Raw genomic sequence first — 25,408 nt, 5'->3', positions numbered from 1 at the left:
AGTGTTGTTCAGAGACTACTGTATGCGTAATTATAGACTTTCCTCTGTGCACATGACAACTAGTATTGTCAATAAAGAAGAAGGAGATATAGATTTAATTTAGGGAAGATCAAGTTAAAACACAAAAAGCCATTAATTTCACACTAGTAGAAATTAAGGATTCTTGGAATAATGGCTGATTCCAGGACTTAAGCAACAAAATGTTCAAGATGAGTCTGAAGCACTGTCTTGGGAAATAGCAAGGAAGCTATCAAAGACTACAGAGTCAGGTCAAAAGACTAAAGGACCAACTAGAACTCATCACTCAAAGGTGGGACAATTTGAATTTCAAAAAGGAGAATAACTGCTATAGATTGAAACACTTCAAATACATTTAAATCCATGAGTTTACAATGAAATTTTAAACCTAATCAAAGATCTTCAAATAATGAGGAAATGGCATTAAGTTACCCATTTTCCCTCAATGACCCTTAGGAAGCATTATTTGAGTTGGTGGAGGAAAAACTTGTTAGCATATACAAAATGTTCATTAACTGGGTAAAAACCTTGTAGGAATTTTTAATTTAAGACCAGAGAGTAAAAATTATCTGAACGTGGATAATAAAATGTCTTGCTGAAAGCATTATATTTGAGGGGTGGGGCAGAACTTTGGAAAAATGGAACACTTGTCTCACCACTCAATGAAATTCTATTATGATAAATATAGTATATCTTTAAATAATACACCTAATATTTTAAAGCAAATATAGCTAAACAAATATGATCACAAGCGGTGCATTTTCCAAAAGATTCACCTTAAAACTACTTACACATACATTCTATTACTCAAAACACTTCTTATATATATAAGATTTTTTAAAAACATTTTCATGGGCACCTGGGTGGCTCAGTCGGTTAAGCGTCCGACTTCGGCTCAGGTCATGATCTCACACTCCAGGAGTTCAAGCCCCACAGTCAGGCTCTGTGCTGACAGCTCAGAGCCTGGAGCCTGTTTCAGATTCTGTATCTCCCTCTCTCTCTGACCCTCCCCCATTCATGCTCTCTCTCTCTGTCTCAAAATAAATAAAAGTTAAAAAAATAATAAAAAAATAAAAAACATTTTCAAAATCTACAGCATTTTTAAAGACCTTTATTAAGTGGTGCTTGCAGTCTGTTGACTTTTTGGAAAAAAATCAAATAGTAAACATTTATTACAAATTAAAAATGAGGTTGTTAAAAATCTCAACTTTTCCAGATATGAAACAATTAAAAAACCTTTTTAAGTGTACTGAGGAAAATCAGTCTTAAAAAAGAGAGGGAGGGAGGGAGGGGGAGAGAGAGAGAGAGAGAGAGAGAGAGAGAGAGAGAGAGAGAGAGAGAGAGAAATCTTTAGGTAAATATATCAGAAACTCCAGTCTGCAGAGATAATGCAAAGAGCTTTAGCTATCTGGTAAATGGACAAAAAGCAAGCATTTGAGATCTTCAGCTCCAACCTTCTGTTATTTCTTACTGTTGAAACTTCATATTCATTTCCCCTTGTTGGCTAACTAAACCAGATGATGGGATGATGGTAGAGATGGTAAGACTGCATTTACTCCACCCTACCCTGCACAGCCTTGGTAGAGGACTAATTCTCCACTGGTGGGTTGGATGCTTTGTCTCTTTGCCATCTTGTGGTTTAGGGTTTTCTGGGCTTCTGTCTGTGTTGTGGTAATTGAGGTTGCAATAGTACAGATGTGGGGGTGGCTACTGACCCTGGGTCTCACCTCCTTGATTTTCCTTATCTCCTTCACTGCCATCCTCTTTAGGTTGCCTTTGGCAAGGAAGGTTCCTGTGGAATGGTCATTTATAACCCCAATGCATATTCTGTCTCACTGGTCTACCTTGCTCTCCTGAACCCTTGTTGTCAGCACCTTCCATCACTTCTCCCCACACAGGAAAGTTGGAATACTGTGTTCAACACCCGTGGCGTCTCCACATGTAGCAAATAAAGTGGACACTGTGACTTGCAGGAGGGCCTGGCCTTTCGGAGCCCTCCTGGATCCCACATTCTTTTCCCCATTCTTGCTATTCTGGAAATCCCACTGGTAATTGTGTGGATGACCCCTGTAATGTGGATAGTGTCTATAATTTAGCAGGTTAGTCTGCTTCATGTTTACTGCCTTGCACTGGAACTCTACTAGGGCCTGTAACATATGCTACCTCTGCACCCATTTTTGTCCTTTCAACAATATCAAACTCAACAGCCTCTCCATCTTCCACACTGCAAAGGTGTTTCCTGGGGTTATTCTTCTCTATGGCAGTCTGGTATACAAATACATATTCCCTGCTGTCATCCCTGTTGATTAAACCATATCTGCTTCTTACATTGAACCATTTACTGTTCTCCAAATCTTCCTTGTGATGAACTTGACCCTTCAGGTACTGCCAATATGAGGCCACCCTGGCTGCCGCTTACTTCAAGGCTGGATCTCAGCCTCACTACTCAAGGTTGCAGTGACTGCGGCCAGGAGCAGCACCAGGCCCCTGGTGAGGGGGTGAGGGGGAAGGTGGACAGAACTGTTCAAGGCTTTCTGGGATCCATTCTCCAATTCCAGTACTGATCAAACTCTATAACATTTTAAATTACATTTTTGAAGGAAAACAGTCATCCTCAAGGGGTGGATCTAATTTTTGGGAAAAAGAAAATCAACTTGAAGCCATGTTTGATGAATTAACAGGTGTCACAAAACCATCTTTTATTAAAAATATAGCATAGTTCTAAGTAATGAGAACTATTTTTTTGTGTCACTTAAAAACTGACCCTTTAAAAGTAATTCCAAAAGAACTGCAACTAATTTGAAAAATGTTATCATACTTTGAGTATGTTCATATCATCCAAAGATACTAAAATAAAAAATCATTTAAAGTATGACAATTTGAAAATAAAGCTTCACCATTTTGCAGAGAAAGTTTACATGCCCCTATTCATATGCACTTAAATATATACTACTCAGAGGTTTTTCTTTCCATAAAATTTTTACATACAAATATATTTAACATAAATAAATGTATAAAATAGTAAAAACAAATAATTATGAAACCAGAAAAAAATCAACTATATATAAACAGCTCTTCAAAAGGAAAAAATGATGGAAACTCAGTGATGGAATATTACAAAGGAAGAGATAAAGTCTTGGTATGCATTGCACTAGAATGATACACACAGAACTAAACTATACTTTCAATCACAAATTAATGCTTCTCTTTCAATTCTGAAAAAACACTACTGTCTTCATTAAGTGAAAGATGTTTTCTCTCATTTTAACTAATTTTAAATTGTGATAATCAAGATCACCCCTGACCTCCATACTGCTAAATCCAATTGCCATTTCTCAGTCCTGAATTTACTCAACCTGTCAGCATCATTTGACAATTATTCACCTCCTCTTCCTTTAAAATGTCCAGGACACCATACCCTCCTGCTTTTTCCTTACTCTCTTGCTCTCCTCCTAATTTTCCCTTGCTGGGTCCTTCTCATCTCCATAACCTGCAAACATTGGCTTTTCCAAGGACTCATTCCTCATTCATCTTTTATCTCTGAACTCACTTCATTGATTCCTAAATCCAGTCTCATAGCTTTAAATCCTGTATATACCCTACCAATGCCAAATTTCTATCTCCAATCTAGACTTCTCCCCCACAATTCAGGCATACAACATTTCTCCATTAGATGTCTAACTGGCATCTCAAATTTCCCATGTCCAAAACCAAATTCTTGACCTTACTCTCCAAAATTTAGTCTTTTCAAATCTACCCTAGCTCAGTAAATAAAAAGCCCATCAATTCAGTTGTTCAGGCTAATATACATTGGGCCACCTTTGAATCTCTCTTGTACCTTTAATCCACATTCACAGGAACAGAAAATCCTACTGGCTTTACCTCCAAAATATATGTAAAAGCTGACCTCTTAGAGTATTATTTTAGGTATGCTTTATCAAAAATCCAACCAAGTTCCATTACTTCTATTGATATCAGCCTTATCTAAACTCGCTCTGAGTCACAGGGAAACACAATCACAGTGTTCTGTAATCTCTCAAATAAGATCCTACTAAGTGGCCTTTACACCTGCTTTCACATGTGGCCTGAAAGCTCTTCCCCAAATATCCACCTGGCTGGCATCAACTTCACCTCCTTGAAGTTTTTAGTAAAATCCCCTTCATCACTCTATTAAAACTGTAGTCCAGAATTTTCTGTTTTTACATGCTTTATTTTTCCCATAGCATTTACCGCCATCAAGCACACTATGTATTTTTATTTTGTTTTGTTTTCTGTCTCCTCCCATGATAATGTATATCCTCTTTACCTCCAATAAAGGCAGGGGTTTTTTTGTCTGTTTTGTTCCCTGTCTTATCCCTAGCACCTAGAACACCTAGAATAACAGTGCCAATAAATAATATTTAATAACAAATATTTTTAAAAAGAATGGATGACTCAGTGAATGCTTCTTATTCATATCTCATTCACCTTGTCTTCATTAGCTTGCATTAATTTATTTTTCCTTACTACTGAGTATATGTTGAATATATGTTATCTTTCATTAAATACTGAATACTTACATGTCAAGAAAAGTGACTGAATTTGTTAATTTCATTTTGGCTACTGAATTTCAGTCAATATTCTTAAATCCCACAGACACTTTGTAAAATATGAAAAGTTTACAATTATATCCCCTCCCAGAACCTTCCATTAGAGCTGTCATATATATTAAATGTATGTATATTATAAACCAAAAAAATTCAGTGTAATATTTTTTGCTTTAATCGGTGGTATATGTTTTATTTTTTTTTTTAATTTTTTTTTCAACGTTTATTTATTTTTGGGACAGAGAGAGACAGAGCATGAACGGGGGAGGGGCAGAGAGAGAGGGAGACACAGAATCGGAAATAGGCTCCAGGCTCTGAGCCATCAGCCCAGAGCCCGACGCGGGGCTCGAACTCACGGACCGCGAGATCGTGACCTGGCTGAAGTCGGACGCTTAGCCGACTGCGCCACCCAGGCGCCCCTCGGTGGTATATGTTTTAAAGAAAATAAAAGATATTTTATTTTATCCACACATTTATCATTCATTCATATTCTACATTATTTCATTCTTAATGATCCAAGTTTTTTTCTTCAGTCTACAGAGTACATCTGGTACAAACAAATTGTCTTAATTTCCATCTATTTGACTTAAAGATTTTCACTAGATGAAGAATTCTGGGTTGACAGGTTCTGCTTCAGCTCTACGGTTTCCCCAATTGCTGAAGGAAAGTGTGCAGTTATGTCTAGCTTTTCTCTACTTGCTTTCAATAACTATTTTTTCCTTTTGTTTTACTATAATATGCCTACACTGGTTCTCTTCGAATTTATTTTCCTTGGAGTTTACATAGTTCCTTTAATCTATAAATGTCCATTGTTTTGTTTTGCTTTGTTTTTAACCAAATTTACAAAGGTTTTTTTTATAAATATTCTTTCAAATATTTTTTTTCCTGGCACTTTCTCTGCATATTAGACTTCAAAACCACCCCATGCATCTTATGGTTTTGTTCTTTCCCCCTTAATCTCTTCTTTCTTTTCTAATGGTTCTGTCAATCTACGTGCAAGTTTATTTATTTCTCTACCATATCCATTCTGCTAATACTAAACCCATACAGTGGATTTTTAATTCCAGATATATTTTTCAATTCTAAAATTTCCACTTTTTGTGGATGATAATTCCCATTTTTCAGTTCATTACAAGAAATTTTGTTTAATTTCACTAGTTACAATAGCTCCTTAAAAGTCCTCATGTAATAATTCCATGATCCTGGGTTATCTCAGAGTTCGCATGTCCTGGACAATAAGTCACATTTTCCTGGCTCTTCATAGAATGAGTAATTTTGGCTTATATGATGGACATGGTGAAAATTATTCTACGGAGATTATGTTGTTTTGAAAAGTATTGATGTTTTGTTTTGTGGGGTCATTTCTTCTATCAATACTATTACAGACGGTCATACCTCCTATGTGTGGTGCCTCAGGTCTCAGCTCTGTTCTTGAAGACTTATTTACAGTCTATTATCAGTTTATCATGATCATCATGGCTTCAGGAATGGGCTAGAGATTTAGGGTGAGTTTTTTTAAATATAGAATTCAGATCCTTTTCTGGCTGTCTCTTTTCTTCAGCTGGCCATTAACCTCCATGCGGTACTGACTGGCCAAGTGCTTTTCACCTTATTTTCTGGCCAAAAAAGTTTTTCTATCAGAGTAAAAAATTGGCAGCTCAGCCCATGCTGGACCACTTGCTTCATGTTTTGACACCTCTCTAAATCTTGGCTCTTTAGAACCCTCACATAGTTGTTTTCTGTATTATGTGCAGAGTGTTAAGTGGTGATTGTGGGAATATCACTGCTAGGAACTTGCCTATCCAAGCAGGTATCAGAAATCCTCCAAAGTGATCTTTAATTTTGGAGGCTGTTTTATACATTTTCTCTTATCAGTTATGCCTTTGTCATAATATAATAAACTGATAAAAATCATTATTTTCTTGAATGGAGGACATAAGCAAAACTTAACATTGTAATATTTAGCAAGGGAGATGAATTGCTTGCCACAAGAGATTATATGATAGTGATAATTAGGAAATGTCCAATAACAATTGGAAAATATCAAAACTGTTGAAATGTTGTGTAAGTTGATGTGAAAAAGTCACTGTATGTATGACTTCACAATCTTGTACAGACTGAATAACCCCATCAAATGGAACTGTATGATAAACTTAACTCACGGTAAATGTTTCTAGACTAGACAAAATTACAGTGAGAAATTCTGTTTTACAAATCCAAAACCTAATGGTTTATTTAGTTAAAAAAATTTTTTTAATGTTTATTTGATTTTGAAGGAGAGAGAGAGAGCACATGCAGGGGAGGGGCAGAGAGTGAGGGAGACACAGAATCTGAAATAGGCTCCAAGCTCTGAGCTGTCAGCAGAGTCTGACATGGGGCTTGAATTTACCAATTGCAAGATCATGACCTGAGCCAAAGGCAGACGTTTAACCAACTGAGCCACTCAGGCTCCCCTATTTATTTATGTTTAAAGTTTCTTTATTTATTTTTGAGAGGGAGAAAGGAAGGGACAGAGAGAGAGGAGAGAGAGAATCCCAATCAGGCTCTGCACTGTCAGTGCAGAGCCCAGTGAAGGGATCGAACTCACGAACCATGAGACCACGGTATGGCCTGAGCAAGTCAAGAAGCCAGACACATAAATGACTGAGCCATCCAGGCACCCCTGAACCTAACGATTTATTTAATTGACTAGTAATACCCTCCTTTATTAATCATTTACCTAAAATAACTAAGTGTAAAATATTCATAGACAAGCTATATTGCTCAAAACCAGACATTTCACAGAAAGAAAATTACCGAATACTCTAATGACCAAGAAGTCAAAATCACATGGGATAGGCTACATAGTATATATAGTTTGAGGGCATTATTTTGGGGGGAATTAATTTATTTTATTTCAGGGCCCAGATGCTGACATGCTATCTACATTAAGCTCAGAATCACAGACAATACTGTCTGACCATTATACTTACAGGAAGCTCTATATAACACACATCGATGAATATAAATACATTATTCTATAACAATAATTTAAGCTTCATTTGTGATTTACACCAAATGTCAACTAATTATTATATCCTAAACACCTTAAAAACTCCACTGCAACTCTTTACCCCTTCACTCATAGGAAGTGACTTTGCCTCCTACTTTACCCAAGAAAATTGAGACTGCTATGTGAACCACTTCAGCTTTTTTCCCCTGTGATAACACAGTCTGATCTTCATTTGCATTCTTTCCCCTCTCCCTTCATTCTCTGAATTTCTAGGAAAAAAATTTCATTGTCAAAAATTTTTACAGATGTTTGTCCTAATAGTGATTCTATTTTTAATATTTACAAATTGAGAAAATACATACATACCCATTGATTTACAGTCTACTTCCTTTAATATAAACAAGGGGCTCAGTGGGCTATACCCATAAACTGGGAACTTTCAAAACTTAATAAAATTATTATTATTTTTTTAAACGTTTATTTATTTTTGAGACACAGAGAGACAGAGCATGAACGGGGGAGGGTCAGAGAGAGAGGGAGACACAGAATCCGAAGAAGGCTCCAGGCTCTGAGCTGTCAGCACAGAGCCTGACGCGGGGATCGAACTCACGGACCGCGAGATCATGACCTGAGCCGAAGTCGGCCGCTTAACCAACTGAGCCACCCAGGCGCCCGAATTATTTTTCATGTAACACCCAAAATTTAGAGGTATTTTCTTTTAAAAGTTCTGACTTTGATATAGGTACTCTATTGTCTATGTTAGGATGCTAGGACTACATTCTTATATAACATGAGTACTTGTGTATAGAACATGGCAACACAGGATTACTACTCATTTTCACTTTTGTTATAAAAGAATGTGATGAGCAAAAGCCATATGACAAACAACTAAGTTCGCAAAGTGATTCAAGACAATGTTTGCTCCTTTCCAAAGGGGAGAATTACATAACTTGTTAATATTTAGTCCTTTTCCTTTTTCCTACCAAGAAGCTCCCATCAATTCTAAAATGTCATTATAGCAATCATATTGGGTTTAAAATTTGCATACCTGTGGTTTTTAAAATTTTCTACCTTTATTTATATATCATTGGTTTGATTCACCTAATATCATATTCTGGCAGTGCCTGAAGAAAGCCACATCAAATATTTTACAGACCAAGGGAAAGAAACAAAAGGAGGCAGGATGTATGTTAATCCAAAAATCTGAATTACAGAAACATTACTATGCAAAGCCAACACATGGCAGAACTAGGACCCAAAACCCAACAAAAGAACCAATGAAAGAAATAGTGCTGTTACAAGCACAAATTCACTTCAGAGACAGGAAAACAAATAAACTGATATGGACAAAAGACGGTAGCAAGAATTATCACCCTGACATAAAAATGACAGCATCATTCTCATAATTTAGGATTATTTTAAAATCACTGGGAACAGAAATAGTTTAGTACCCCCTTTTCATAATACAATCTTCACACTGATTACTTAAACACTATGTTTAAAACAAACAGCTCTTCCATGCAAGACATGTACTTCTTCAGAATTATTAAAAATACTTTGACTTACAATGCATACTTTTCTCTCAGCTCCAAACAGTTTGGGATGTCACAGTTACTAATGTGATTTACATAAAACTCATATATTTCCCTAGCCAGGTGTACTGCATATTAAAAACTAATTAACGTATGTGAATGTGATATCTTGCCTAAATAAGTCTTCATTTTGGGAGTTAAAAAACAGGAAGAATGTGATAAACCATATTTAATAATGACTTTGCAAAATTCAGATACTTGCTACTGTACTGACCCTCCTCACCTACTGTAAAGGACCAGCAAAAGTAAAAACTAAAACTGAATAATTTCAGCCACGTGTAATAATTGACACCATTTTCCTTCTAAATCTTTGTTCTTTCCAAGTTACCTCTATTTTGAATATACCAGTCATTTGTTCATTTCATATTTCAAAATTTGAGATTTCAAATACCACATAAGCAACACGGTTTTATAAAATTTATTATTTCAGAGTTATGTCAACAAAAGCCATGGCTTCAACATAACAAAAAACATTCTTTAGAATTTTAAAAGTTCATGAGGAAAAAAATCCAAAAGAGAAAAAAAGCACCTTTGAAGCAAAATGAAACTTGTACTAACAACTAAATTCCAAAGAACAGAGATGACTTTTAAAGCACACTGAAGAAAGACCAGCACTGTATATTATACTGTATCACATTTCACATAGAATTCACATAAAACTTTCCACAGAATGCATAAGATCGTTATTACTACCTTATATCCAGGTCCTAACTGATGAATTGCAAATATCTGCGCAGGGTTGAGTGCTTCACTGAATACATACACGGCACCAAGTTGACCACAAAACACCCTATTTGCATCAGCCGTTTCTGAAGATCCGAGAAAGCACTTGTCATAGCTCTATTTTTAAAAAGTCATAAAAAAAATCAATGTATTATTTTGTAATGATAAAATATTTAAGGATGCCTGCCTTCACTTTCATGTATACCTTCAAGTATAACAATAATAACAGAAAAAAGCATCACTTAAGACTTCGGGAATATTTACATAATAAAAGCCAGCTAAAGATTTTCCAGAAAAGTAAATCAGTTAAGTATTTCGTATCTATGGAAAAGTAAAACAAACAGTAACCATCTACTCAATAATCACTGAACCACTTTGCAAATGTTATACTTAAATGTAAAAGGGCTTAAAATTCTACTTTGAAAAGTAAAACTAATTTTAAAACTCACATGCTCTAACAACAGTCCATTTATAGAGAGAGATTCACCTGAATCAGAGAATGACTACTCCAAATTTTAACCATAAACACATAAGGCTTAATTTTAGAAACTACCTAATTTCTCCACCAGGGATATATATTCCTCTATTTCTCCACACAAAGCAAGGACACAATGAAAATCCCTTCCCTCTCCCATAAGTAGGCAATAATATGCAGAACCAAATAAATAATTATCACCAAAGTCTGCTGGCTAAAGCAGATGGTACAGTGCTCTCCATCTGCAGAGTTGAAGACCTAAGAAGCCATATTTAAGACCCTTCCCATCTCTATTTCTCTAAATGTTACCTAATGCTAGGCCCCAGTTTCTTTTGCCCATTCTCAAAGTTATTCCACATCTTAGTGCTGATAAGCACAGCATTGCATATGTATGGAATCCCTTTGGTGCCTCAATAGAATAACAAAATATTTCTGAATGAATTATAAAGACAGAAACTCTTCATCAAATACCCAATCTGTAATTAAAACTATGGGAACTTAAGAGTTTACTGCACAATGTATGTGTATGTAAGTGTTACGGCCCAGGCCTCTCCATTTCTTGGTGTACTATTGCAAATAATTCAAAAATCAAAATCCTTCCTTCCTTCCTTCCTTCCTTCTCTTCTTCCTTCCTTCCTTCCCTCTTTTTTTCTTTTTTCTTTTCTTTTCATTTCTTTCATTCTAAATATAACTAGATGTACTGACAGCCAACAAGGTCATTGGGGTTACCTTCACTCTATAATAAAAAGTCTCCCCTCTGGAGGGCAGAGATAAAGTAGAATTTCATCTGTGCATTCTAATTCTGACAAAGTCATTCTCAAAAATTTACTGACTATGGCCCACCTTGAGTTTCTAGGGCAAAAAAGCAAACTTGTCCTATAAATGAACAGATAGTAAAGATTTTAAACTTTGCCAGCCACATGTGGTTTCTGTCACATAATCTTTCTTGATTTTTTGTTTGTATCTTAAAAAAAAGAAAAACCATGGGGCGCCTGGGTGGCGCAGTCGGTTGAGCGTCCGACTTCAGCCAGGTCACGATCTCGCGGTCCGTGAGTTCGAGCCCCGCGTCGGGCTCTGGGCTGATGGCTCAGAGCCTGGAGCCTGTTTCCGATTCTGTGTCTCCCTCTCTTTCTCTGCCCCTCCCCCGTTCATACTCTGTCTCTCTCTGTCCCAAAAATAAATAAACGTTGAAAAAAAAAAATTAAAAAAAAAAAAAAAAAGAAAAACCTTTAAAAATAAAAAATAAAAAACAAGATTCTCAGCTCTTAGGTCATGTGAAAACAGGTCAAGGTTCAGATGTCTGTAAGGAGTACTCTTCCAACCCCTGACCCTGGGAAAATATGGACTACAGACACAGTACTATTTAAAATAATACAAGTGAGAACAAGAAGAGACCCCTGCCCTTAAGGAAATTAAAGTCTGCAGAAATGTAGACAACACTGAGAAGTGAATTTTGTTAGAGAAAGGCCAAGTTTTTATAAAACCAGGTATGCTGGAATGATTGTGTATTATTGGGTTTGAAGGTAAAACATCAGGCATTTGAAAACATCTTTTACTTTGGTTCTAACAGGCCGGGATAATGACAAAGGAAAGCCCAGAACAGAGCTTTTAAGGATTTAACTCAAGATATGCTCCCTCCAGAATACAATTGTATTACCTCCCTCACTGCTAACATGCTAGCTAAAACTCGTATTACCTGCTTGTTATTATCACAGTAAGTCATTTAATTGATCTCCTTGCTTCTGCCATTTTTTCCCTTTAGAATATTCTCAATACTGCAGACTGATGGACATTTTTAAAATATGAGCCTGGGGGCGCCTGGGTGGCTCGGTCAGTTAAGCATCTGACTTCGGCTCAGGTCATGATCTCGCGGTCCCTGAGTTTGAGCCCCACGTCGGGGGCTCAGAGCTGACAGCTCAGAGCCTAGAGCCTGTTTCAGATTCTGTGTCTCCCTCTCTCTCACCCTCCCCCATTCATGCTCTGTCTCTCTCTGTCTCAAAAATAAATAAACGTTAAAAAAATTAAAAAAAAAAATATGAGCCTGCATCATGCCACTTGTCTGCTGAAACCCTTCCTAAGATTTTTATGCTGGCTAAGATGGGAAAGCCCAGGTATTATGTTTGTGTATGACGCCTGCATGATTTCACCCTCTATGGTCTGTCTAAACCTTACCTCTCAACATTGTTCTGTCCATTCCTCCCTCTGTTCTAGGCAAACTGGCTGCTTATTTGTTCAATTAACTTTCCGTTCTGCCTCAAAGGCTCTGCACTCACTGCTTTCAGTGAATGGGATATTTCTCCGAAATATCCACATGACTTGCTCCCTAAACTCTTCTCACTAAGATCATCTCTGTACCATCTGGCTTCCCCCTTCCCTACACCTATACTCTCTATACCTATTCCCACTTAATATTTCTCCACAGCATTTATCACTATTTCTGTAGTAAATAATAGTGACTACACGTTATACTGATTCACTGTGTGTAAGGTCTTCCTTTCACATCCAAATAAGGTGTAAGACCTTTTTGTTTTTAATGCTTGAAATTCTAGAAAGAATAGAATATTGCATGGATGTTTTGACCTAATACTTAATAATTTATTTGAGCAATTTCCCTTTTTTCATCACTAATCATCTAGTTTAGCAACTTAATTATACTAAATTTAAGAACTAAAAATTCATTTAACTGAATAAAACTTTCGGAAGTACAACTATTAAGTTTCTACCAAACTATTATAAAATTCATGAATGTCATGAATAGTGATAGATCACACACTCAAATACATTAAAGCACAGATTAAAAAAACAAAAAACAAAAAACTTACATCATTTGTGTTAACGTGCCAAGCCATATCACCATAGGATACCAGCTGTCCATTAACATAACACCGAATTTCACTGTTCCTCCATCGATTATAAATGTGGACAATGCTGATCATGTACCACTTAAATAAAAAAAAAGATCTTGATATGTAATGTTTAGTTATTACCTAAAAAGCAATCATAACATTCACAACACACTTTAAGAATGCTTGAAAGAATACTAACAATTACGCATTACCAAGTTCCCCCTCATACTTCTCACTTTGCAGATGAAAGAAGTGACTCGTAAAGAATAAATCTGTGATGGAGACAGACCTAGAATACCTTGAACTGTGGAATTACACTCCTTCTACTATACCAAGATGCAAATATTATGGAAATACAATTATATTTGGTTTATTCATTTAATAACATTTGTATTGTACCATTTGTATTTGTATTGTTTCAAGTCTGACCAGAAAGACCATAGGTCCAGCTCTCCTGAAATTCATGGTGTAGTGAAAGAGACACAGATTAGACAAGTAAATAAATATAAAATGACAAATAATGATTACTGTGAAGGAAAAAAAAAAACAGCATAAACTGAGAAAGATTAACCTTGATTCTATTTCGGATTGCATGGTCAGGAAAGATAAGTCAAAGGAACAACACTTCAACATTTACGTTTTTAAAATTTTTTTAAAAGTTTTATTTATTTATTTGTTTGTTTGTTTATTTTGAGAGAGAGAGAGAGAGAGAGCGTGCACGCAGGAGCAGGAAAGGGGCAGAGAGAGAAAGAATTTCAAGTGGGCTCTGTGCTAGCAGCACAGAGCGATGCAGGGCTTGAATTCATGAACTGTGAGATCATGACCTGAGCCAAAAGTCAAGAGTCGGACGCTTAACCAACTGAGCCACCCGGGCACCCCCAACATTTTAACATTTATAATAAGATTAGGTGGTTTCAATTCCACAACTCAGATTTATTAGGTCCAAGAAAAATTATGTATCTTTTAACTTAATAATGTGTGAATATTCATTAAGAATCGAGGAATAACTTTGTATTAAGTTCTAAGTTTATAATTCCTAGGGCCAACCAAAAGCATTTCAAGTATATATTTTGATATGGAATGATTTAAATTCTGCAATGATTTGTGGATCCAACCCTTACTCTCTTTGAAACTTAACAATTTAAGGCCAAAAATACAGAAATATAATTCTAAGATATAAAAAAATGCAAATGATTTATAGACACTTGAACAAGTATGCCTTCAGTGTTTAAGAAGAAAAAAATTAGACTTCGTTTCCCCCACAAAAACATAAAAATATATAATACAAACTTTGTTTCCCAGATTACTTAAAAGCACTACTCAATTATTTCATAATACTATATTTTGAAAAACATAAAGCTATAATAATTCTCAGCCACAAAAATATCAGCTATTTCAAGGTGTCTGAAGTACTTTGAACAAAATTCAATTTCATTCATTTCAAGTTCGAAAATAAAAATAGTGCACTAAACAACTCATGGAAGACAATAACACAAAGAACACTGTTCCTCAATTATAAAAATAAAATGTTAGGTCAAACTAATCCCTAAACACATGTCTTTTTTAAAGTTGTTTCAGTCTAGGTAATCTTTAACTATTGCAAAAGGAATCTTCTACTGGATCAGAAAGCAACATTTATGTTAGTCTTGATTAAAAGCAGAAGAAAATCTTTAAAGTCAGTCATTTAACCATTCATATTTCTAAATATTACAAAATTATCAAGAAGAAGCCATAAAAATTGAGCTTCATATAAATTTAAGAAAAATCTTATAAAAGTTTACATGCATAAAAATTCAAATTTACTTGTATTACCCTCATTGAGTTTGAAAATTTTCCACCAGAATGCCATCTGGGTAACACAGGAAATATAACCTTTATTATTTTGGAGTAAAATTATTAAAATTTTAAATTTCTAACTATCAACAATAGTCAAATTATGGAAAGAGCCCAAATGTGTGCCATATATATATATATGTGTGTGTGTATATATAATACACACACACACACACACACACACACACACACACACACACACACAATGGAATACTACTCAGCCATCAAAAAGAATGAAATCTTGCCATCTCCACAATGTGCATGGAACCAGAATATATTATGCTAAGTAAAACGAGTCAGTCAGAGAAAGACAAATACCATATGATTTTACCCACGTCTGGAATTTAAGAAACAAAACATATGAACATAGGGGAAGAGAAATAAAAATAAAATAAGATAAAAACAGAGAGGGAGGCAAACCATAAGAGACTCTTAACTATAGAGAACAAACTAAGGGTTGCTGGAGGGGAGGTGGGTAGAGGATGGGCTAAATGGGTGATAGGCATTAAGAAGGGTACTTGTGATAAGCTCTGGGTGTTATATAAGTGATAAATCACTTAATTTTATTCCTGAAACCAATTGACACTACATGTTGGCTAACTTGAATTTAAATAAAAACTTGAAATTTAAAAAAAAGAAATTTTAACTTTCTAAATAGAATGCATATAAACAAATGTCTATAAATAGAAAAGGATTTCCTGCTCTCCAAAGACAAGTTTAAGATAAATAATATTAGATATATTATTATAGTTACTTACATACTTGATATAGGAAAGAACTTATTTAACAAATATTTATTGAGTTCTTTCTCCTATGTACCAAATAACTTAGGGTGCTTGGCTGTGCAGTATGAATTTTACATTCATATAGATATAAAAACTGAGTTCCCAAGTTACAAGCTCTATGACTTCTGGCAAATCATTTAGCTATTTCCATCTCTAAAAAAGGGGGAATAATAATGCCTTTTTGTGGAGTGAACATTATAGATAAGAGACAATATATGAGAATTATGAAGAACAGTTCCTAATACATATTTGGCAGCCATAAAGAAGACAGCATTAACTAATACTTATTTTTTATCCACAATTTCCTTCTGATGAGATTTTTTTCCGCTAAAATTGACATTTACTCCTCAGAGTCACTCATTCATTCAAAAAATTTACTGATAGTCGGGGTATCTGGTGGCTCAGACGGTTAAGCGTCCGACTTCAGCTCAGGTCATGATCTCATGGTTCATGAGTTCGAGCCCCACATCGGGCTCTGTGCTGACAGCTCAGAGCCTAGAGCCTGCTTTGGAGTCTGTGTCTCCCTCTCTTTCTGTTCCTCCCCCCACTCAGGCTCGCTCGCTCGCTCTCTCTCTCTCTCTCTCTCAAAAATAAACATTTTTTAAAAATTTACTGATAGTCTATTTCATGCCCAGTATCCTCCAGACTGTGGGCAATGATAACATATACACCCTTAAGGAGAGTTCACCAGGAAAACAACCATGAAAGCAATTATAAAACCATGGAAACTGTCTAAAACATAGATATGGGAGCAAAAGAAGAAATGACTGAGCGCAGAAGGAAAAGAAAAGACAAAAGGAGAAGGAAGGCTAACTGAGAAGAAGTCACTAAAAGAGTAAAATGAAACTTAAGACTAAGCTTGAAGGATGAATACAAATTGCTGAGTAAACAGGGGGAAAAGAGGAATCTTAATACTTTACATACAGCACAGAGGCCTGACAAAACTTTTCTCGGTGTTTAGATTTAGACACAATAACAAAGATCAGTTTATAAGAGACTTTAGGATGCCTTTGGTAATCTTTGTTTTTTGATAATGTCTTATCACTAAGGAATTTTGAGCAGGAAAATGGAATGATCATCTTCATAGTTTAGGAAAATAACTGGCAGTACTGAGTAAGTGGGACAGTTAGGCAAATGTGGTTAAAGATAAACCTGAAAACTACTGCAAAGGTTGAGGTAAGAAAACTATAAAAGTCTAAATTAAGACAAAGACATTAGTAATTTAAATGAAGGGAGACAGGGACTAATTAACAAAACTCATTGAAAGTGCTGATACAGAATAGAGAAGTCTAAAGATGGCTTCCAATTTTTCACTTAAATTGGTAGTGGTACCATTAACTTAAGATAATTAATACAGTTAGCCAGTTAATTAGCCAGATAATAAGATGTGGAGTTACAATCAAAGAGTTTGCTTTTGGTCATAACACTGATATTTGACAAAGCTGATGGATGAATAAATGAATGCACAGTTGAATGAACGAACTAATCTCAGTGAAGGTCAGAGCAGTTATAGGAAAATTAACTTTTATGTTCTCTTTCCATGGTACATCAATATGTACATATAACAGACAAGTGTCTTTTCCATTCAAAAGAGACCAATGTTTGACTTGATATTTTTTTTATTTCTGATTTATATTTTAAAAGAAATGGGAGGAAAATTGCAAACTGTGCATGCATACTGATATTTTGTACATCCACTGAGGTCTGCAATTAGTTAAGACTCAAAACTAGATCTAGAAAAAAATACCAAACAAACGAAAAAAAAAACTGTAATAAGAATTCATAGGAAAATACAACATGACATTTATACAAATATCAATAGTAGCTAACACATATTGAGCACTTACTACATCTTAGGTAATATGCTAATAATTTACTGTGGGCTAAAACGTTATGGAATTTCCACAAGGTCAAACATTTGGTGAGTGGTACAGCTAAGAAAGCAAAAGTTTTAATATAAAGATTTCTTTTAGAAAGGCCAGTTAAACACCTTATCAAAGGATTACAATTTAGCTAGGTCATCTCCTGGAAAAATAAGAAAGAAAAAAAAGAGAGAGAATGCATTTATGTTGAATAATGAAACAGTAAAACAAAGTATTTATGGTTTTCAAGGTTTATGAGCATCTATGGTTTTTTTAAAACATCTATCACTCCCTGGCCCTGTTCCTACCAAGACTCCTTAGAATCAACATATATAGAGCTATTACAAATGGGAATGTATTTCTCATAAGGAAATAGTGTGAAGAGAAAGAGAGAGAGAGAGAGAGAGAGAACAAATAGGTTAAATTGCTTTTTATTGGTTAATGACAATTTTATTTAGTTCTTAGCTTCACCCTAATTTTCCTTATTCATACTCTTCAAATCACTGTTATCTAAACTTGTCAGATGAAAAACATCACCTAGAGCATTTGTTAAAAATATATTCCTAACATGGAAATTATAATTCCAAGAATCTGTATTTATAACAAGTTCCCACTGAAATTCAAAACAGTTTGGCACATTTGGCAAACTCCCCTGGGTGGCATCCCAAATCTAATAAATCAGAATTTCTGGAGGAGAGACAATTAAATTTGTATGAAAATAACTGGGATTTGGATCAAGAAATCAAGAACCTCCATTCTAATGTATGAATTTATTTAGAATCCCTGCTTTTTAAGCTATTTTCCAGGTATATATTAATGAATGACTGATACACTGATATTCTTTCTTTTACATAAATTCTTTTTTAAGTTTATTTACTTTGAGATAGAAAGCATGGGGGTGGGGGGGGAGCAGAGGGAGAGAGAGAGTAAATCCCAAGCAGGCTCCTCACTGTCAGTGCAAAGCCCTAGGTGGGGCTTGAACTCACAAACTGTGAAATCATGATCTGAGCTGAAATCAAGAGTCAGACACTTGACCGAATGAGCCACCCAAGTGCCCCACACTGATATTCTTTAAGAGAAACAGTTTTACTATTGCTTCAACATAAAGCAAATATTTTTATTGGACTCAGGTAAAATTTTAAATATATATTTGAAAACCCCATCCTAAATAATATTTTCTTCAATATGTGGCAAAACATACACGGGATCATAAGCAAACAAGAAAACAAACAGAAAGAAGAGGAAATGACATTCCCTCTGCCATATGTGGGCTCATCAATCTCTGTTACGGTTGCTCCTGTGGATAAATATTCCTTTGGATAAAAAGTAAAGTGTGCTCTTAAAGAAGGTGGACAATCTCAATGCCAGGTATCCAAAAAAGGCCCTTGAATCTATAAGGGATAACTGGCCTTAAACACGTGGAAATAGGAACTCCTATCCTTCTGTAACTTGTTATTTTAAATTCTGGACTTTCAAATGACTGGATACTCTAACACAAAGATAGAGTCCAATAAATAGCCAAGAACATCCCTCTAGAAAAAAACCCAGGTGATAGTGAATTATATCTTATAAATCTAATTATATAACATAATTGCACATTTTTTATTTTTTATCTTTAGATATTAGAGAAGACTTTTTAAATTAATGTATTTATTTTGAGAGACAGAGAGAGAGAGAGAGAGAGAGAGAGAGAGAGAGAGCGAGCACGAGCTGGGGAGAAGCAGAGAGACAGGGAGAGAGAGGATCCCAAGCATACTCCACACACTGTGAGCGCAGAGCCCAATGTAGGGCTCAAACCCACGAACCACGAGATCATGACCTGAGCCAAAGTTGGATGCTCAACCGACTGAGCCACCCAGGCGCCCCTACAGCAGACTTTCAAAAACACGTATCAGGGCACCCGGGTGGCTCTCTATCTCTCTCTTTCTCTCTCTCTCTCTCTTGCTCTCTCTCTCAAAAATAAATAAACATTAAAAAAATTTAAAAAAATTCCAAACACATATCAACCTGGCCTCTGAATATCTATATTCAGAGGTATATTTCAAGGGCCAAAACATTAACCACAGAGTAATATCTCCCTTCTTGAAGCCAGCATTTTTGAAGAGCAGAAATTAGTGTAACCTTGAATCTCAGGAAACAAGATTCAGGACTACTAGGATCAGCTTAAACTCCCTCAAGAAAAGTCTCTCTGTATTACCAAATCTGGAGGTTTAACACTTGACCTTTTAAAAGAGCTAATTATGTATAAATCCATAGTGCATGACATGTACATGTATACAAACTACTGTGAAGTCTGAATGTCCAGTCTAAAAACTTGTTCTGTATCTAAACCAAATACAGTTAGAGGGAAGAAGAACAAGAAAAGGAGGAGGAGGAAAAAAGGGAAGAAGAAGGGGAAAGACAGGGGAAGATGAAAGGATGAGCAAAAGAGGAGGAGGAGGTAAAGGAGGACCACGAGAATTTGGGGGAGAGGAAAAGGGAAGAGGAAGAATAAGACAGAACTGTTATTAAAGAAAAATTTCTGCAAATGTTCTTCAAACATAATTCCTCAGAACTATAATTAAAGTAACAGAAAGCTCATATAAGTTTGCCTTTGAATAATTTGAATAATATAACTTAAATTGTTTAATATTGTTTTCATAAAAGTGCTAAAAATTGAAAAGACACTGCATGATTCCTATATAACATATAGCAAATTTATACATTACATAGATTATTATACAAAATGACATAGCATACAAAATTATATATGCTATACACCAAAATTTTTGGATCAGTATAAACATACAAGAATGGGTCTGTGGTTGGAATTCTAAGTAACTGTATCTTCCATTAAACCTGTGCAAAACCCTTTCTCAAAAGGTGCAAAATCTCGCTTAATGCTCATGGATAAAGCTCTAGTTCTCTACAATTCCAAAAATTAACTTAGTTTTGCAGGGTTTAATACTGTGCTGAAAGAACAACAAGAAAAGCTGGTAAGCTTTTGATTTTAAATACATATCACATAGTAAGTAACAACCTAAATGACTTGATCTTTGTTGCCGTGACTGACTGTCTTTCCTCTTCCAGCCACGTGGAAAAGGTCTTTGGCATACTGCCCTACAAAGAAGCACTGACCACAAGGCCTACGCCTTCTTTCTCATTTTATCAATAGTAATACCTCCTTTATTTTTACACCACTAGAAAATCAACTGCTCAACAGAAATTAGCTGTCCAGATAAATATAACCTACTCCTTCAGAAACTCTTTTTTGGTTATTAAAGCATTATTTTATTTGTTCATCCAACATATATTATTGTCAGTTCAAAACTCTGTGGCAGGTAAATAAGGGAATACACAGATGAATCAAATACACAGCTTGATCTCAACAGTTACTAAATTATGCACTTATAAATGAGTAATAAAGGTTTAAAACAAATAATTGTTATAAAAAATACTGAAATAGTATGCTATGAGAGAGATTATATCTGAGAGCAAGGCAAATCAAGGAAAGAGTCCATGGAAATCATGTTACGTAGAATGGAACCTAACGATAACGTGAGATTTGAAGACCTACAGCCACAAGTGAGGAGACATGTAAATGTTTTCATGCCAGAGATTGAACAATTGAAAAGGAAAAAAGTGAAACACACATGCTAGCTCAGTTTTGACACAATAAAGGGTATAAGCAAAGAGCTGAAAATAAAACCCAAATCATGAGGGACTAGACTAAAAATGTTAATTGAATAAATTAGTTGTTAGTAAGAAGCAAATGATCGGTTTGAGCAATGCAATAATATGACCAAGAATATAAATCAGATATTAGCGTGTGAAATCATCTGGGAGAGGAGAAGACAAAGGATCCAAAATAAAGAGAGAACAGTATGAAGAATTCAAGCAGCAGGTAAGGATTTTTTTTTTTTTAAGAAAGTTAACTTACAGACATACAAAGTAAAGGACTGGAAAATTGAACTGGTAAAGATCAAAAAGGGGATGAAAAACAAAAGTGACTCAAGTCCCCACTATCAGGAAGATGGTAGTTTCTTAATCTAAACAAGGGATTTAGAACATAATGGATATAGGACTGGAGATGCAAATTCGGTGTTAACATATTCTGAAGTTGAGAGGCCAAACAGACATTCCCATGGCAGTATCGTTTGGTAGAGGAGAATATAAGAAAAGAGCTTGGAGATAAGAATAAGAGTGGAAAGCTCTCATAAAACTGAATAAAAATTCCCGGAAAATATAAGCTCCACAAAAGCAGGAATGTGGTCTGTTTTGTTCACTGTCACATCTCTAGTGCCTACAACAGTGTCTGGAACTCAGGAAATATTCAGTAAGTATTTACTTTAAGAATAACATAGAATAAATCACAATGAGCTAGCAAGTGAGACACACACTGCAAGAGGTCAAGAGCCTCTTTTTATGTGAAAAGTTAGAAAAGTAAAAAGAAAATGCAGACAAGGGGAAGAGAAAAAAAAAAAGCATTATGAGTCATTAGAAAATCAGTAAGAGAATATTATAGAAGTCGTAACAAGTGAACTTTAAGACTGGGAATTGTAAATTGTGTGTTCCTCAATAGAAACATTTACTTATACCTACCTTACGTGGTTGAAAATCGTATTTCACACAGTGCTGAAAACCTTTTCCTTTAGACTTCAGTGATGTAACTATTAGACAGTTGCCAACGAAGTGAGCAGAGTAACCAACTCCTTTGCTGGTACGAAAACTGTAAAGAAAATAGAATTGTTTAATATTCTCTGATACAAAGAACCATATATCTAAAAAGCATTAGAAAAATAATATAAAACATTACTTTAAAATAAAACTCATTTCAGGGCACCTGGCCCCAAATATAGAATAAACACTCATTTCGTGGCTCAGTCACGCATCCAACTCTTGGTTTCAGCCCTGAGTCATGGTCTCACAGTTTCGTGAGTTAGAGCACCACCTCAGGCTCTGGGCTGACATCACCTAGTCTGCTTGGGATTCTGTCTCTTCTTCTCTCTCTGCCCCTCCCCTGCTTATGCTGTCTATCTCTCAAAAATAAACAAACTTTTTAAAAATCTGCATATAAAATAAAAACTCATTTTCCTATAGAGTCAGAAGGGGTATTACATGTACCAAATAAAGACTAAAACCTTTTAGATTTAGAACTAAAAGAAGTAATTTAAATTGAGAAAATAGAAAACTACAAAACCTATTGATATTTCAATGTAAAATATCACAAATACACAAAAACAAACTAATATAAAATCTTACCAAGTAGATTTCATTTACCTTCAAGGACCACCAAAATTAGCAAATACAGAAACCATTTACAAAGCTACTGTTTCAAACACAACTTGCTCTCTAATTCTATCTTTCAAAATAGCTTACAAGTTAAAATTAAAAAAAAAAAAAAAAAGAGCCAAGTCTGATAAATGATGTAGGTAACTAAACACAGGAATACATTTTTAGTCAAAAGAAGAAAAAAGATGTATCTATGAAATAGTTACCTTCTTCTAAGGGGGCACACCTCCTAGCTGTAAATTGTACTCCTAGCACAAACTGTAAATGCTCTCCAAAATGATGGTCTTATTGAAATAAATGTATGATCTGCCAAATGACCATTCTGAAGTTCAACCCATTTATGTTTGGAGGTTCAGATTTTTGTTTAAAACTCTCTCATTACTACCCACATGTAATCTTTTGTAACAGAGCTGATAAGCTATTAATAGCTCACATTTTTCTATACTCATATTTCTGAACCAATGTACAAAAGCACTTAATTATTCTCATTAACCTATCTGATAGGTACTGTTATCATCCTCAATTTATTAAAGTTGAAAACACCAAAGCACAGGATCAATAAGTAAGTAGTGAAGATTAAGGCCTCAGACAGTCTTATTTCAGAGCACTGCAAATGTTAAATGAGGTAACACTTACATGTAAACACTTACAATGCCTAGTATATACTAAGGCAATCAATGAAAGCTTGATGTTCTCACTACTGTGCATTATTGGCAAACTAAAATTTCCAAGCTATCAGTCCTTACAGGTCAACCTACTGTTGGGTTCATCAACCCATTCTGTTAGTTATCTATCAAATAATTAATTTTATTATTTGATTGTATTTTCTTACATCGTAGTTATTATTAACATTTTAAAGCATACCTTAATTATGCTCATAGAACAAGGGCAGTAAAAAGGCAAAGTAAATAAAATCTGAAAGTACTCTCTTTTTTTCCTCCCCCTTATCAGGGATTAGCATGTACACTAACAACCTCCCACAACTAATCGATATTGACTGATGTGTAGTGGACAGAGAAGGTTTGTAACCCTTAACTTTTAAACTGTAATTGGAAAAAAAAGTAGTGAAGTAGGTTGCCTAGAATCAACAGCAAGAAATACATAAATAAAATAAATTTATGTAATTGTATCTTTATAGTTTTAACATATACAAATATAAACACACACACACACACACACACACACACACATCTTCTACTTAATATGTTGACTTGGTACTCTTACATATTTATAAAACTGAAATACTTAAGACAAAAGTACTAAAATTAAATATATTACTTACCAATAAAGATAAGGTTTATCCTTATCAACATTAATGTTATTTAATGGATCCATACGAAACCAAGTATTTAGGGTGAAGCCATTCTGATAAGGCCACTTTGCAATAGGAGGCAATGCGATTGCCTACAAGGCAATGGAAAAAGACACAAAAGTATCAGTTAAATAAAATGTGACAGTAACTAATTTCAAATATAACCTTTACAGATCAAAAAAACAATGAAGGTATAAACATCAGAAAATCACGGACTTATCCCCTGCCAATGGCCTTAGCAACTTCTGTATCACCAGTTTCATCATTCAGTCTACCAGACCCTAAATTAGAACTTAAAGACTGCATTAAACTAAGAGATACAGGGAACAATTTGAGCCAAGCTGCCCTTCAAGTTTCTAGACCCATTCTTTCCACCAGAAAAAAGACAGGTGGTCCAAGAGATCATTTGTTATTATCTCCATGGTAGCATGAAAGAGCCCTAAATCACATATAGTTGCAAACACTAGTGAACCAAAATACAATGGAAAAAAAAATCTCACAAGAGAAAACTCTAACCTTGAGTGATAATGAAATAATAATAGTCTTTAGTCTTGCTACCACTCATACCAAACACACACGTGAGAGACTCTAGAATAGCATTTTCCTCAATTTCATTGTGGACTTCCAATAATTCCATGGGTAAATAAGGATCTCTATTATGGGCAATCTCTTCAACAAGACAGTTAGCTATACTGATAGACATTCTCTTAATTAAATTTAGTATATAACATCTAGAATAAATGCTTTAGGGACCTGAAATATCTCATTTCTAGCCCCTACTACTATACTAACCAAAGCCTTCTATAAGTGCACATTGCATCACTAGCCTTTTTCTACTCTTTTGAACTAACTAATGCATACACCCTCCCTTAATCAATGCACAAAAGCTAACTTTGTATAGTACTGCCTTTGTGCAACCAGGCACATTTACTTTCAAATCATTTGTGCCTGATCGTAACACTTATTTCCTTCTAGTCCCACTGTGTTAATGGCATGTCTTTGGGGATACCTTTGTGATTATGGAGTCAAGCAGTCTTTACTCTTCCTCCCTATTTCCTTCTACAGCATTCTGGTACCCACAATTGGATGTCCTTCACTGTGCCAAAATCTATA

At 35.1% G+C, this 25,408-nt stretch overlaps 1 protein-coding gene and 1 pseudogene across 1 annotated transcript in view; both read right to left on the bottom strand.

Moving 5' to 3' along the window:
• The window catches only part of NBEA (neurobeachin), a 694,460-nt gene that overhangs the window by 574,714 nt on the left and 94,338 nt on the right, over nt 1-25,408 (bottom strand). Inside the window, 4 exon segments of the mRNA XM_030309029.1 lie at nt 9,882-10,028; nt 13,209-13,328; nt 22,294-22,420; nt 24,266-24,387. Coding sequence (XP_030164889.1) covers nt 9,882-10,028; nt 13,209-13,328; nt 22,294-22,420; nt 24,266-24,387 — 516 coding nt within the window.
• Nucleotides 1,571-4,254, bottom strand: LOC115511688 (annotated as a pseudogene).

Source organism: Lynx canadensis, chromosome A1 (assembly GCF_007474595.2).
Source record: "Lynx canadensis isolate LIC74 chromosome A1, mLynCan4.pri.v2, whole genome shotgun sequence".
NCBI classification, from domain to species: domain Eukaryota; kingdom Metazoa; phylum Chordata; class Mammalia; order Carnivora; family Felidae; genus Lynx; species Lynx canadensis.
This window is presented reverse-complemented; position numbering and strand designations above follow the sequence as displayed.